Raw genomic sequence first — 17,033 nt, 5'->3', positions numbered from 1 at the left:
TAAGAAATTTATGTTTTTTATGATAGATTCAACTTAAAATTTTCAAGCCCTTAAATCAAAATTTTTTTTCTTTACTTACGGTTTTTAAAGAAATAATGAACAGATTTTTTAAAAAGAAAATATAATTAAATTAAAAATATAATATAAAAGATATTTATATATATAAATATTTATATATAAAATATTTATTTAATATTAAATTTAATTTTTTTAATTGTTAACTAACGTGTCAACAGTTAACAAACCAATAACTTCATTTCGGAAAAGGTCATGACCTCTTGAATTTTACCTTGTTTTCCATAGGATTATCTGATCCGAACATGGTTGCCCGTTATTGTAAACTCACAGCTTAATTTGTCACAGTCAACCTCCATTCACTGCCACATAAGCATATCAGAACTTAATGCATCACAATCATGACATTACACAGTAACACTAACATGTCTCCTCCTTCCCTTCCCATTTGCCACCTCACTTGGACAATAACTATCCCATATTTAAGATTTTTCCTTCTTTTGTTTTGCTCTCCTTGCTTTTTGATATTTTTAAGGCGATTTTTATGTTGTAGAATGCAGATTGGTGGATTTTGAAGGAAACCCAGATTAGACCCACCAAAAAAATTTAGACCCAAGAAAAAAAAATTAGTCCATCAAGAAGTGTGAGGAAGTTGGAATTGTTGTCACCAGTACCAGCAGACATAGATATTGCAAACTCAGTTGAACCATTTCATATTTCTGAGATTGCTAAGGACCTGAATCTCAGTTCCAACCATTATAATCTTTATGGCAAATACAAAGCCAAGGTCTTCTCTTTGTTTCTTTTTAGTTATTATGATAATTCTCATATGCCCATTTCATTGGATTTTGATGTATGTTGTTCTATGTGTTTTATCTGTTTTGTTTTGGTTGATCATTTTGGTTTGTTGGTTGGAGATGGTCAACATATTAACTTTTTGATTCTGTGATGATTGATTTAATCGGTTGGTTGTGGTTTTGATATTGAAAAATGGAACAAAGCAGAAAATTGAATAATAAGATCAACAATAAGACTTAAAATTTTTATCTTTTTTCGTGGTTTTTCTGGGGATTTTCTCAACAGCCAAATTGAAAGCTTTTCTCTTTGGTTGTTGAGTGCTTCGAAATCCCAGATTTTAGACATGCTCTGTTGCTTCAAAGATAATGCAGGAAATGGAAAAGAAGAGAACGGGTTATCTTTTGTTATTTTGGAATTCTTATTTTCTGTTGATTTCGGCTTATTTGAGATGAATTATAGTTGATTGAGTGTTGAAAAGGATTAAAAGTGCAGGAGAAAACCGATTTTTCATGTGCTTTTTACTTATTATTGTTAGCAACTGAATGTTGGGACTTGAATTTGAATTACTTGGGTGATTTGGTTTATAGGTGTTGTTACCCGCGCTTGATGAGCTTCAAGGATCTGAAGATGGGTATTATGTGGTGGTCGGGGGATTACACCGACTTCACTTGGAGAAGGCAAGTACGCTGCTACAGTTGGTCTGTGCCAAACTTTGGGTGCTCTTCTTGATAAAAAGGTGGTCATTTCATTATTCACACTTAATGATATTTTTTTAGATAGGAAATCGCCAAATGAAATGGTGTTGTTCTTGCTCTTTCTGGAATTCAAGATTATTCATTTAACTTATTGACGGTTTTTTATTGTGTTTTAGATCCTTCTTCGTTGTTGCTGTTTCTTGTTTTGCAACAATACATTAGAACTTTAAAAGCTCTCTTATTTTGTTAAATGGACAGCTTTGACATTGGAATCTTGGCAGATGGGACAATTTTTGCTCAAAGGAATATATGTCAGGCTAGCTGAGAATATAAGTGCCGTGATTCTTGATGATTTAAATTGCTTATTCATAAACGAGTTAACAATTCAAGCTATCGTTGTGATTGGGAATGGCTTTTTCAATCTTTTCCTTTGTAAATTTAGTTTGAAAGAATTTCAAATATGAGAATAAATGCATTAGTATCATTTTGACTTTTTAGATGTTCCTGATCTACAGTGATAGTGAGCTATGTACATCTTGAAATATTAGTTTAAAAGCCTAGTTAGTGAATGTACTTGATGAAGCTAACTCTTTTTATGTTTTTCAATTCCCCTTGTGCAAGTTTACTGGTGAGAGATTAGAACTCTTCAAATATTGACATGGATGCAGAAGTTTCAAACTTGACAATCTAATGTTTTAACTACTTACCGCATGTTTGGTATAAGGAATAGCCCCGTCTATGTCCATGTTTCTCTTTACCCCCGTTTGGTAAGCAATGCCATAAGAAATAGTTATTATTATTTCGTATTAGCTATTCCTTAAAATGAGATAAAACTCAGGCTTAACTAAACCCAAGCTCTTCATAGTATTTTCTATTCAATGGTTGCGAGAATAGCTTTAAAATTTGACAAGATTAACATACTCCTTAAAACTTAAAAATATTACAACTTCAGACATATAAATATTTTTTTCTTCTCATTTTTCCTTATTTCTCTCTCTTCTCACGTTCTTGCTTCTCTCATTCTCTTACTAACTTGCACTCATCATTGGAGATAACGATGATAGCGATGGACGATGGACGATGGACGGCGATGGGGGTGGAGACGGCGGTTTTACAACTGAATATGATCAAAAAGCGTCAATCTAGTACTTTCTGACAAGATTCAACCGTAGAGTCATCGGATCTGAAATCCACTGCTTGATTTAGCTGCGGGAAGCACCGAATCTGGTGCTTCCCGACCAGATCCCCACGGTTAGATCTAGCATTCCACGACTAGATCTAGTCATAAGAAGTGTCGATCTAGCACCCTAGTGGCCAGATCCGGTCACATGGTGCACCAGATCGGCATTTCATTACACCAATCACATTACCGTTGGCCGGCCCATGGAGAAAAAATATATATTTATGAATTATAAAAAATTAATATTTTAAAATATTAATGTTTTATTTATTAAATTTTTAATGAGTATAAATAAAAAAATACAAAATGCAAATAAAGAAAAAATAAAAAGTTATACTAATATTTTAATAATAACTTATTAAATTTTAAAATTTTTTAATTTTATACAAAATAAAAATTAAATAATTAAAAAAATTTGCTTATATTTGTCTTTTGATAGAAATTTTAGTAAATTATGTGAAGAGTATTTTGTTGTTTTAAAAAATAAATATTATTATAATAAAAAGTTTTAGTTTTTGATTATATATTATAAAAATTTATATTTTAAAATTGGAAATTAATTAAAATTACTAATATTTTAATCATAATAATATTAAATTATAAATAAAATACTAATATTTAAAATATTAATAATTATATTATATTAAAATATTAATATTTTAATTAAATTATAAATTATAAATATTTAAAAAATAAAATAAAAATAAATAATCATATATATAATAAAGGATAGTTTTATTTTTTTATTTTTTTATTTCAAAATTATTGTTACCAATAAAATATTACAATAAATCATAATAATTATTTATATCTTATTTTATTCATCATATCAAATTATGTAATAATTATTTTGTTTTATTCTCATATCATTTTATTTTCACATAATAATTATTTTATTTTATTCCTATTTATTTCGTCAACCAAACGGACACTTTAAACTTTCTTCATAGGTTGTTACCTGTCTTCAGCAACCATCGCAAGGACCAACTTTTGGAATGAAAGGGGTGCAGCTGGCGGAGGCTACTGTAAGGTGATCCTGATGGATGAGTTTAATCTTCAACTAACTGGAGATATTCATGCAATAACAGCTGCAAACAATCTGCTTGCTGCTGCCATTGAAATATGGTAAAATGAGTTTAATCGGCTTGGAAAAATGGTAATTGGAAATAGCAAGATTATCATCCCTTAATCAAATCTTGGTTTTCCTTTTACTTTTTCCGTGAAAGAGGATGTTGATTTCGGCAAAAAAGATATAATGGTTTGATTAAACGAAATAAAAATATATCTAGACTCAATCTCGAGTCATAATCAACACATGAGCCCAATAGACATAGCGTTCTAAACTACAAGTAAACCTCTTTGTGTAAATTTATATATCAATCCATCTATTATACTCATTCTGTGAGAGTCATAATTCATGATTTTTAATCATAATTTCCTTCGGAATATACCATAACAACCAAATATATATCATCTTTAAAATAGTGTTATTATCTGACAACTTATGACGATATTATTAATCAAACTAGACATAGTGTTTACAAATGAATTTCACAATTAACATCCAAGTATTTATATACACATGCAAACGACCCATAACTACCAACAGAGTAGACATATACATATGTATATGTATGTGCGTGTATATATATATAGATGTATATATAATATAAAATTTTAAGCACAATCAGCAAAAGCATTTATTTCCTTAGCATAGAGCACTAGGAAAAAGCTATGGGAAAATTCAGCCATGTTCAATAATTTACTAAGGAAATAATACCTAAAAATGCCTGCATGTAATTAAGGATATACTCCCCCTGCAATCACTTTAAGAAAAAACACTCCTACTGCAATCAACCCATAACTGCTATAGAATATAGAACATTCTTCCCTTAAGAAGGCTACATCTACTCTTAGAAAACGGATAATTAATAACAAATGGCAAAGGAAAATCCGAGTACGCCACCACTGCTGGGAAAAAGTTTCTACACACGCAGCTCTTTTTAGTTAAGGCAAAAAGGCTAACGCAATGTAATCCTACTGCTGCACCTTAAATAACGGGAAAAGACCGAACCCTATAGAGTAAAGTAACTGTGAATATCTGCTAGCCACAAAACTAACTACCAAATACATGGCTAGATGTGAACGCAGCACCTGTGGACATCTAAGAAGGCTGCAACAAGCATTAAGATTAAGCTAAGTTCCGCATTGGAACAACGAACCAGTCCTTGATAATGACAATGCAGTTTGAAATGACATTTAGCTCATCTTCGACGCTTTTTTCCAGACTTGGAATCACTTCTGTGTGCTTTTGACGAACTTGACGCTTGGGCTTTATGCTTTGCCCTTTCCAAACCCTTCCCTGAATCAGTTGAGTTCTCCTTTATGCTCTCACTTTCCTTCAACCTTTGGTGAACCAGATTTTGACTTACCAGAACCATTAGAATTAGAATTGCCACCGCTTTTCAGAGACTTACCCTTAGAATTGGAGGAAATCTTGGTGGTTTCTTGCTTGGACTTGGCTGCCCTTGAAGTGTCTTGCTTTGACTTTGTGGAAGCTTTTGGTGTAAAAATGCCATCACCCTTGGATTTGATAGACTTGGGTGTCTCATCACTGTCCTCATTCTTGGATTTGTTGCATACTTTTAGAGCAATGTCACCTGATTTACTACCATTTTTGGGGGTATGACCCTTAGCTTTGGTAACATTGTCATTCTCTGATTTACTGTCACTCTTGGAGCCATCTTTGGATTTGCCATCCACTTTCCTATCTTCCTTCGTTTTGTGACCAGACTTTGTGACAGCACCCTTGGGTTTTCCAGATGAAGCTCCTCCACCCCTTTGTGTTGAATCATCCATCTTAATTTTCTTGGTTGGCTGGTCAGATGATTTTGCTTTCTTCTTTTGAGGCACTTCAGATGAACCATCGGGACTTGGATGATCAGCTCTAATCATCAATCTGCTACTGCTCTCTTCATCTGAACATGGATCACTACCCATAAACAAGATTAAAGTTAGTCCATAGACATAATTAATAGGCTGGAAAACTGGTATGCATGATGCTAAAATGACAGAAAAGCTAGACACTTACAATGCTACAACGTTGAGGACAGCAAAGGCCTCAATTTAAGAGTTTAGTTGGTCCTCAATAATGATGTGCGGAGAATCACCGTGACAAACCAAGAATTTAGTGTAGCAAAGACACATGTGAGTGCGACTAGTAGACTCACCCCAGATAAAACAGAGCTTGGAATTTGCCACTGAAACCAGTGATGGGGTTCCACCAGGTATGCAATCATCAGGAATCTTGAGAGAATCAGGAACCTTGATGGGAGTAAGGCGTTGACGCTGAATAAGGTCGTAAGCAAATAACTTCCCATCTTCCATATTGTAGGAATAGAGGATTCCACCTGAAACCACGCAAAAATCCCAGTCATCCTCATCCTCAACAATAACATCATTCGACTTGTAAACCTCCCACTTCCGGTGCACTGGATTATGAATATACAATGCATTTTCGTTCGGAATAAATACCAATAGTCCGCCCAGGAAAGCAGCAGAAGCATCTGGAAATTCACCGACGCCAGGAGCTCTAAGGGTATATAGTTTCTCCAACTTGCAGTCAAGATTAAAGACCAAACCCCATGGAAGACGAGAGGAGCGGATAGGGTAACCTTGATAATCACCTCCGATGACGTACATCCACTCACCGCAAACGGCAGAAAAAGCTCCACAGCAAGCAAATGGCAAGGTCAAGCAAGTTTTCCAACCGTTGCTTGGGTTACGGGTGTCCAGACAACGGACAACGTTGGTGTAGGTGTGCTTCACGGAATCCCAGCCACCGATGACGTACAAGTTGGAATCAACAACTTCACAGTTGGTATCAGCAAGAGCACCGCCAGGGTAGAGTTGAGGTATGTCGTCAAAAACTGGGTAGATTTCCGCACCTTCCGGTCTTTGATTAATCACATACCAAGCATTCGATTGAGAACCGGCGTCCAAATTTCTACAAACGTGAATATAAATCGACCTCTCTATGTCTTCCCGTTTCTCAGCCATCTTTGATTTCTCTCTAGCGTTACAGAATTCCCAATTAAAACTCCCAAATATTGATTCATAATAAATAAAAAAATATTTATATGAAAGAAGAGACTCATAACAAAACATTTATATCCGACAAGCAAACTCATAACAAAAAACCATTAAAAAAATTAAAGCAATTCGAACAAAGATCCAGTAAAGAAGAGACTCACCACCACAAAGCTTTGCCACCGACCGAAGATTTCGAGGGCTGCTGATATCAGAACTCAGAAGGGAAAAAGATAGGGGCCCTCAAAATAGCACTCCATCACCGTCTGGAGCCCTTCCAGTCCAATGTTTTTATAGTCGGACCAGGACTTGCGAAGGTCCGGTTCCCAGTCGGACTCTCACTAAATTGATTCCAATTTTTTAACAAAACTTTCAAACAAACTATGGTAAATAAATGACAGAAAATATTTGACTCGAGTGTTAATTAAGATTCAAGATAATATGCTAGAGATCTGAAAACAACCTTTTGAAAAAATTTTATTTAGGTTAAATTCGATTTACATTGAGTGGGCATTTGATTAAATCGATTAAGGAATACCATTAATCAACTTAGGTAACCTTCTTAAAAAAATTAACCCAACCAAATCAACTTAACAACTTTAACCTACTTTAGTCGGTTAAATCGATTAAAATTGATTTAATCAAAATTTTTTTTTACTTTTTTTAATTTATTTAATAATATACTTTATGTTATCATATATTACATTATTACTTATAATTTTATTAATATACTAATATAGTATATTGTTAATTTATAATTTTTGATTATTTAATATATTAATAAGTATACTTGTTATACTATATATTGATTAATTAGTGTATTAATAAGTATACTATGTCTAGTGTATTAAGATATATAACGTATAACTGTAAACAATGTACTGCATTAGTATTTACTATATATAATTATATAGTATATATGTATGTTGTGTTGATATATATTATATATAGTTTATAACTATATACTAATACAATGTATATATTAATATATTACTATATATAGTTAATATACACTTATATAGTATATAAGTATACTAAGAAGTCATATAATATTTATACTATGTAATAGTATATTGTTATATATAATAATATATTGCTATTAACTAATTAGTATATTCATAAGTATACTATATAATTTATGATTATATTGTTAGATAATATAACATAATAACATTAACTCATTAAGTCATGAATAAATCAATATAGTATATTAATAAGTTATTATATTTAATTACTAATATAAGTTATATTACCATATAATACTAATATTAATAATTTAATATAACTTACTATATTACTATAAGTTATATTATATTTTTTTGTGCAAAAGGAGATTCGAACTTATACTCTTTAAACAGGGAGATCATACACTAATTAATGAGCCAAATGTTAGTGCGCATAAGTTATACTATATTACTATAGTGTATTAATAATTTATAAAAAGTAAATTACTATAGTCTATAGCTTATAGCGTATATATTGTATATTAGTAAATATGATATATAGGGTATAATATGTTAATAACTTAATATAAAAATAAGTTAATATAATTAATAAGTGACATTCATATAATAATAACTTAAATTTAAGGTATAGTTTTCTTTATATTTTGCATTGTGTTTAATTTTAAATAACTCTATGTATAAATAATATTTATATAAATTATATTAATGTCTAAATAAAGTATATTTTAAATTTTATTCTTTGATGCTTGATGATTCACTCTAAATCATTTATTCATACATAACTATAGAAAAAATGTGAGAGTGAATACATGTAAGAAAAGCCCTCTTGGTCATTAAATCTTGCCCTTCATTTATATTTAAATGAAAAAAAAAAAATTTTTCATAATTTTTGAAGTATGTTTGCTATGGGAAATGAGAACTATAAATTTAATTTCAGTTGAACTTTTTCAATGTTGTTCTTGAAATCAAAATTTAGATTTTGATTCTTTTGGGGTTTTGATTTTTTTGATTTTTTTATTGAATCCAAATAGGGGGTTGTTTGTTTAATTATATTAAATATTCTAAGTAAATAGAGAGTAAAAAGGAAAAAAGTAAAAATGAGGACATTTACTTAAATGGTATTTAATGTAAATAAGCTGAGCAAGTTTTATAGGTAATTTGTTTCAAAAATAGCATTCTATTTCAAATGAATTCATACATGTTCATAATGTATTGATACATATGGTCATACATCGATACATGTTCATAATATATCGATACAATTTTTCCAAATTCAAATGTATCAATATATTTAATCGTTTTTGGAAAAATAAAAGAGGTAAAACTGTATTTTCACACTCAAAACTATAAATAACTCACATTTTTCGAGGATTTTCAACCCTTAGCCATTTTTCTAAGGTACTTCTCTCAACTCATTTTTAACTCAAATCTTTAATTTTTTGATGATTAAATGATGTGGTTTTGAGTTGTTATGAAAAATGTTACATTTTTAAGCTTTGGAAACTTTAAATCCTGATTTCTAACTTTTAAAAATATGATTTTATTGCCCAGATTTTCAATTGGTGATTAAAGTTTAAAGGTTTTGTAATTTTCTTAAGCATCTAAACTCATATAAGGTAAGGATGGAAGATTTATTAGTTTCTAAGCATGAGTTTTAGTTAGAATATTAGTTTAGCTAAAAGTAAATAGTTTCAAAAGTACGTAGAATGATTATTATGAGATTTTTATGTTAGCTTTAAAATTATTATAGTTTTGATTATGACAAAATGATCAAATTTGCTTGAGTATTATTTGAGTAATCCTTGACAATTTCTTGAAATAATTTAATTCCTATACACTTGTTCTTACATTGACACAAACTTGACTCTTGAAGTTATTGAACTATATTTATAAGCTTGTATGACTTAGGTGTATGAGTGCTTATGATTCTCATTCATTAAAGTTTGATTTAAAGATTAAAAGAAAATCTTGATGCACTCATTAAGGATGAGTTTTGAATATCTTGTTTAATGATGAAAAAAAAAAGGAGAGAAGGAAGACTAAATCAAATAGAGTTAAATAGGTCTTCATGTTTAATTTATGTGTGTGATGCCCAATTTTGGTTTTGTTGAATATTATGTAAAGAAAAGTAGATGCATTGACTAAGGGGGAGCACCTCATTATGCATAAAAATTTGAAACATTCATATTGAACATAGACATTGCATTCTTAATCTTGAAGTGTTTTGTGATCATAAAAAATAAGAGATATAGAATGTTGACTTTATATGTTTTTTATGATTGCAAAATATTCCCATTCATTGATGTCTAATTATATTATTTAAGTGTGCAGGAGAAAGCTTAAATCATTAATATATTTGATATTTGTAAGCAAGTCAAGATGCTTGTTCAGTTGCAAGATGGGTTAATTGGTTAAACAAGAAAGAGCTACAATTGAGTCATAAAACAAAAGCCTCTTAGTCAGATGATGATGGCAGTTAGTCAGCTAAAATTTAAAAATGAAGTTTGCTGGTTCAAGAACAGATTGCAAAACAAAAAAGACTTAGTCGACTAAGAAGGATGGTTAGTTGACTAAGAGCCTACTGTCAGAAATCTGGATTACAAGACAGAAAGAACTTAATCGACTAAGAAGCATTGTTAGTTGCCTAAGAGCTTATTGCCAGAAATTGAATTCAGAGACAGAGGAGACTTAATTGACTAAGACGTATGTTAGTTGACTAAGATCATTCTACCAAAAAATTTGAATTGAGCACTAAAAGGCAAAATAACGGCTAGAAACGGCTAGTTTCTGTCTCTAACGGCCAGAATTGATTTTGTAAGTATTTAAAGCCTTTCCAACAGTCAAAAACAAGAAAGGGAAGTTGTCCAAAGTGATTTTGAGCTTAAAAGACCAAAAACCTTTTCTTTTCACTTGATTTTCACTCCTATCCTTTGAAAAAGTGTTTGAGCTTAGCTTTGTACATCTTAGATCAGCTAGGTGATCAATTGTACTTTATATTTTCTTCATTTCTTAATTACTTAGAGTGTGCAAGGCACTCTAAGGGGTTGATAAAGATTGGGTCAGCTTGGTTGTTGTGGTAGGTTCTAACTTAGCCTTAGAAAAGTTAGTTTTGGGTTTTGGTTGATCCTGTGAAAAACCATTGTTAAAGGTTGTGGTTGAGCCTTTGAAAAGCCACTTTGGATTTTGATTTATCCCGGTAAAAACCATTGTTAAAGGTTGTGACTGAGCCTGTGAAAAGCCATTGTAAAGCTTGGTGGGAGCTTGGGAATTCCACCATTTTAGTGATTTGGTTTGAAAAATCCTCGGTTGAACAATCAAGGTAGTAGATGTAGGTCTTTGACCGAACCACTATAAATCGTTGAGTATTATCTCCTTTGTTTTATTTTTCATTTTCATTCTTTCTAAAATTGTTTCTTCATCTTGCATCAAATTTCCCATCATTGATCTTCAATTTGCTCCCATTTCAAAATCAAGTTTAATAAGAGCCAAAAAGTGTTGTTCACCACTTTACCAATCTCTCCCTTTTTGATATGACAGAACTATGAGCATAATTTGCATTTGAAATGATTTTAAAATCTCCCCCTCAACATATGCATAAAATTAAATTTGCTCATAAACCTTCTCCCTCTTTTTGTTATATTAAAAAAGTTAAGAATAGTGAGCATTAAACACTTAAGCTCAAGAAATAATGGTTAGCAAAAATCCATTATGAATATAAGCATTAAGACCATGGATATGTAACCATAAAGTCTCTAAGTCATCATACATATGCACTTAATATCCTCAACAAAGTAATTAAGAAATATACCCATTAAGCACATTCAAGTATTAATTCATCAAGAGAATCAGCCACATGTATATATCTCTATAAGCAAAATGTGGACATAACATTTATGAAGTTCAAGAAAGATAAAGATGTTCAATAAGCACATAAGCCATATTTTAACTCCAATACCAAGCGTTAAAGCTCAATATATCAATTGATAGATATAAGTAAAATCTCCTTTTTTGTAAAAGCACAATATCAATTATGAGAGATGGAATCATTTTAAAGCTCATTAGATCAATTGGTAAAGCACTAGGAAAGACTTCCTTTATTATTAAAGATTCCAAGCATATCAACTTCAAGGCTTAAAACATTTAAGAAAGATATGATCGATTTAAAGCTCAAGTGAGAAGAGATAATTATAAAACTTGATGCTAATTTTAAAGCTAGACACTAATTGAGAAAACTTGAGGCTTGATACCAATTATGCATTTCAACTTTCAAGTTTAAGTGAGAAGCAATATAAGGCACAATATCTATTTTGGTGTTTAGAAAGATGTTACCAGTAACGAAGAACACCAAATGTTGAATTCTCATCAAACCTTGTTGTTGAAGATCTTAATTCCTTATGATATTAAGGGCAATGATTGACTCCCCCTTAAGAAATCATAAGCTCAACATAAATTGTTACAGACCCTTAATAGATCAAACATTAGGAGAGAAATCATGAGCCTAGAATAAATGAGCATTCAAATGGATATTCGATTTATTTTCCTAATACTCAAGTATTTATGGAACTAAAAAAAAGTATGAGCATTTGAATAGATGTTCAACATATACATCGAATACTCACATTTTGAGAAATATTTACAAGTAGTAGTTCTTAGACATGTCTAAGGTATCATTAGTCTTCAAGCATCATTCTCAATTATCATCAAGTATTATCATTCATCATCAAGCATTCATTATTTATTCTCAATATCAATCAGCCAAGCAATATCAATTAAGCATTTCCAAGAAATTCCCTAATTCATACATGAAAATAGCAACTCAAGGAGAAATTAAAAAATATCATCATTAAGCATTTTTAGTGAGTATTCTTCCCAATCAATTCCAAGCGGTCATTCATCCAAATCATTTTGAAGCAAACATTGCAAGATGTATTCTCCATATTATTTATGAAATTAGGAGAACTTTCACAAAAGGCATATCATTATTAATGAAGCGTGACTAAAGTATTTTGCATTTATTGCAATCATGTATGAAAGTTATGATCAAATAAGCATAAACATGATTACAAGAAACAACATGGCTATCTTTCTTAATCATGATTCCAATTTTGTTCATTAAAATCAATCATGGGTTCAATATAGACATATACCCATTCAAAAAATATGCAACCATTGAAGTTCAAGGTACATGCAATTTTTCAATAATTCATGATTCATGAGTGATATCAATTGTTATAGAATATTGAAAGTAGAGCACTCAACTCATGAATATATTCAAAGTGAACATTCAACCATCAATGAATACCAATTATCAAGATTCAAGAAATAGATATTTAATCCAAGCACATTAGGCATTCATTGCTAACTAAAACTATAGGCCATATTTCATTTGACATGTCAAGTTGTGTATGGTGATCTATAAGCTAAAGTTGGATGCACACAAAATCTTTAGATCATGTAAACATTAAGGCTTAATGAAGACATAGTTAACATTGAAATGCATATTCAAAGTAAATTTCAACTATGTCAACTCACAATATATGCCATGATCAAACTTGACAATTACATTCATGTTCAAATGCATAACTCAAGTCAAGTTTTAGACTTCAAACTTTAAGGTCAATCATAAAGAAAAATCATATAAGCATGTGTCTTGACCAATATTGTAGATGAACCAAGAATATTTTCATTAAGTTCAATGAGCTCATCCTAATCGAATAAGTATGCATAATCAAGAAATCAATTTTGAAACAATCATTTGAGTACAAACGTAAAATATATTTCAAGAATTGTTCCTAGATTAGCATTTGAACATTTTAATTTTCATGAGAAGATATTTTCTATATATGCACATGAAAATCCAATCGAGTAAACAAATTCAAGCATTGATGAACAATTTCTCATATTTCTATTTTGTCATTGTAAATACATGAGAATTTATGGAATTAATATGAGTGTCATGCTTGGGAACAGCTAGATTTATGTTATAAAAAAAGATTTCCCATTTTTCAGCAAGTTTTGCAATCTCAAGAACATGTACTTGCACCAAATGATCATGAAAGTATTCATAATGCACGTTTTTAAGAGTCAAGAATCATCTTTGAAAAGGAAATTCAGAGAAGAAAATATTGTAATGGACAAGAAGTAAAGTACAAAGACATTTTAGAACTCAAAACTTGTCCATTTGGCTTTAAAGCACTCAAGAGTCGACTACATATCCCTTGGGTCCATTTTTTTTATCATTTCAGTAGCATTGTTTGCATTTTCTTCTACAATAGTCGACTAGCTATGCTAAGAAGTTAATCATGCTTGATTCCTGCGTATTGAAAAGCTAGAAAAAGGTGCAAAACATGTAATGTTCCAAGGTTTAATGATCTCAAAACATGGATTTATGTGAGAACAATTTAGAATTTCATTTTAACCATGTTTAGAATATCATTTTGGACATGTATGATCAAAGATTCTTCAAGAAAAACATGTGAACTCAAATTTTGGCTTCTTTTTTTTTTTTGCTCATTGTTCATAAGTGCTAAAAAGTTGAAATGCTCATTTGAAGAATCATGTCTTTAATATGCTCAAACATATTTAATTGACATCATGATGTGTGACTATGACTTATAACATGTACAACAAGCATTTAAACAATGTTTAAGCATAATAAGCATCAAATTTAACATTCTTAACAATGTTTCAGCATATGAACAAAAAAACCCTGGACGCTATGCAAGCATTCATTTGCAACAGGAACAAGATATAATGGCATTTTCAACATAAGGCACACTTGTTCAAGTTTTATATCATTGAAATCATTGTAGCCTCAAGCATTACAAGAAGATTTGTTCCTTTGCTTGAAAAATGCCATCAATGCCAAATTATCACACTCAAAATCATGCTTAAAAAATCCATTTCAATCAATTGCACCAATCATGAGAGAAAAACCAAGCAAAACGGGATTTATGCAATTGATGTATCAAATCAATTTTGCTCAACCATGCTATATCATAAAAAACAATGAATCAATTTCAATCAAACAATAAAAAGCTTTCGCAAGAAAATCAATTGATAAAGATTTAATCTTTCTTTGCAAAGTTTTTAACTTGAAACATTCAAAATTAGACTTACTTTGTGAAAAATCATGAGCTCAATATCACTCAATTTTGTTTCATTATGCTCTAAATAATTTATGAAATGTGTAATGAGCATAATGAATCATGTTTATGCATGTCAAGGGTCATTTGCAAATATCTTACAATTATGTTCCAAAAATGCCCTTATGACCATTCACGTTTACAAGCAAGCATGGACATCCAATAAGAACAAGTCATAAGTATGTTTCATTATGAAACAAACTTGTTCAATTCATAAATCATTCTAAACTTAAAAGGATGGCAACATTTTTCTCATATAAGCTCATTTTGCTTTAAAAATACCAATTAAAGTAGTTAAAACTTTCAAGCCCATTATTAACCATCTTGAACTATTCAAACAAGTTCTAAAATGTAGATCAAGATTGTTCAAATGGTCGACTTATGTTAGGCACAAGGAAATCAAGGACAATTTTTTTTAACTCAATGTTCCTTGTCTTGGGCTACTTGAATAAGTGTGAGTGTAAGTCATCAAGTAAGCTCATATTTCTATCACATCATCCAACCTTTTATGTTTCAAAATTATGCTCAAAAATCATTTTTCCTCAAAGAAGAAGTATGGAAATAATTTCACATAACATGAGAAAATTTTATAGAAACAATTTTCCATAATCAAGCAATCTTGATAAAACAATTTTCTCAAAATAAGAATGATGGTATATTCAAGATCAAATATATGTACATACTCAATCTTTAGATTCAAATTTCCTTTCAACTTGTAGCATTTATCATATCAAATCGAGTTGCATAGCCTAAATTTATCAATAAAGCTCAAGGAATTATGTACTTAATATTCAAGCACGAATAGGCAACCAAAGTTTTTAATTAAGAAAAGCAAACAATTTTAGAAATCAAGCTAAATCAATGAAACATCAATAAATAAGCAATCAAAATTCTCATTTAAACAAACAAAAGGCTTTTAGCTTAGAGATCACCCATTTTCCTTTATGTGTAACTAAAGAGCATTCATTCTTTAAGAATTGCTCTTCCTTACTCTAGCACACCTACAAGAGACATTTTTGATTTGATCTTTGGTATCCAAATTGCTTTGAATCCTTGAAAGTTAGTCTCATCACATAAACTCTTTTTGGAACCCACACTTGTCTAAATTTGTAAGGCATACATTTTTTAATTGGACAAGTGTATGAACAATAACTATAAAATGTGCAATGATTGTATTTGGTCATTTTGAAAGATGAGGAATTCATGAAAGCCTTTTGTTTCTCATTTAATAAATCTTCAAATTTTCTTTTCACATCAAAATTTTCTTTTTCCAAAATATCAATTTTATTTTGGTAAGCTTCAAAATCCTTTTCCAAATTTTCATTTTCTTTTGCCAAGTCAATTTGTGCTTTCATCAAAATTCATTTTCAACATCGAGTATGAAAATAATTTTCTTCTGCTTCATATTCATGTTCTCAAACTCAAATGCTAAATCCTCAAAAGCATCATGCAATTCATCAAAAGCATATGAATTAAGTTCACAAGATGAAGAAGTTACCTTTATCACTTCAAGAGCCATGAGGCATAATTCAATTTGATTTGAGGATTCATCTTCACTTGATTCCTTGTCTGCATTTGCCATGTTGCTTGTTGAGCATTGATTCTCACAAGAGTTGTCTTCAATTCCTTTTGCATCTTTGTTTCTCCATATAACTCTTCTAATTTTTGCCAAATTTTCTTGGTACTTTTACACATGAACACTTTATCATATTCTCTACAATCAAGTGCACAAATGAGAGTGTGCATGGCCTTAGAGTTGATTTGTACTCTCTTTATTTCAACTTCAATCCACTTACTTCTATCTTTGGGAGTTTTCTCACCGTTGACGAATTAGTAATCATAAGAATGAAAAGACCATCTGTAATAACATCCCACATCTCATAGTCATAAGCCCTAACATAAATGGACATTCTAGTATTTCAATAAGGATAATTTGATCCATTAAATAGAGGAGGCATATTTATGCATTGACCCTCAGCATCAACAAAATATTCTAGAGCCATTTGAATCTCCCTTAAGATGTTAAGCCTTGAAAATGAGGGCTAGGCTCTGATACCACTTGTTGGTCTCAAATAAATATGCTAAAGGGGAGGTGAATAGCATTTTTTGGGACCAACATTTTATTCTAGAAAATGATTATGATGAT

The 17,033-nt window shown here is 30.6% G+C and overlaps 1 protein-coding gene and 1 long non-coding RNA gene across 5 annotated transcripts; one reads left to right on the top strand and one right to left on the bottom strand.

Annotated features, from left to right (window-relative positions):
- LOC18586639 lies at positions 539-2,005 on the top strand. The gene is made up of 3 exons (XR_001929725.1): positions 539-802; positions 1,401-1,549; positions 1,767-2,005. It is a non-coding gene; the product is annotated as an uncharacterized LOC18586639 (long non-coding RNA).
- LOC108663710 lies at positions 5,538-7,030 on the bottom strand. Of its 4 annotated transcripts, none has more exons than XM_018129022.1 (4): positions 6,942-7,030; positions 6,223-6,760; positions 5,780-6,098; positions 5,538-5,680 (listed from the first exon to the last, which is right to left on the bottom strand). In XM_018129022.1, exons 2-3 carry the CDS (start codon positions 6,745-6,747, stop codon positions 5,823-5,825), a joined length of 801 nt encoding a protein of 266 aa, XP_017984511.1. In that variant the 5' UTR covers positions 6,748-6,760; positions 6,942-7,030; the 3' UTR covers positions 5,538-5,680; positions 5,780-5,822. The 4 variants fall into 4 exon arrangements, with proteins under 4 accessions (XP_017984511.1, XP_017984512.1, XP_017984509.1 ...); XM_018129023.1 differs by having other exon boundaries at positions 5,919-6,098; XM_018129020.1 differs by having other exon boundaries at positions 5,780-6,760.

This window comes from Theobroma cacao, chromosome 10, assembly GCF_000208745.1.
Source record: "Theobroma cacao cultivar B97-61/B2 chromosome 10, Criollo_cocoa_genome_V2, whole genome shotgun sequence".
Classification (NCBI taxonomy): domain Eukaryota; kingdom Viridiplantae; phylum Streptophyta; class Magnoliopsida; order Malvales; family Malvaceae; genus Theobroma; species Theobroma cacao.
The sequence above is the reverse complement of the archived record's forward strand: the minus strand, read 5'-3'. Positions and strand labels throughout refer to the sequence as shown.

What these genes read in the sequence shown, in the direction of transcription:
- LOC108663710 (XM_018129020.1), bottom strand. Translation starts at nt 6,747, where the DNA reads ATGGCTGAGAAACGGGAAGACATAGAGAGGTCGATTTATATTCACGTT.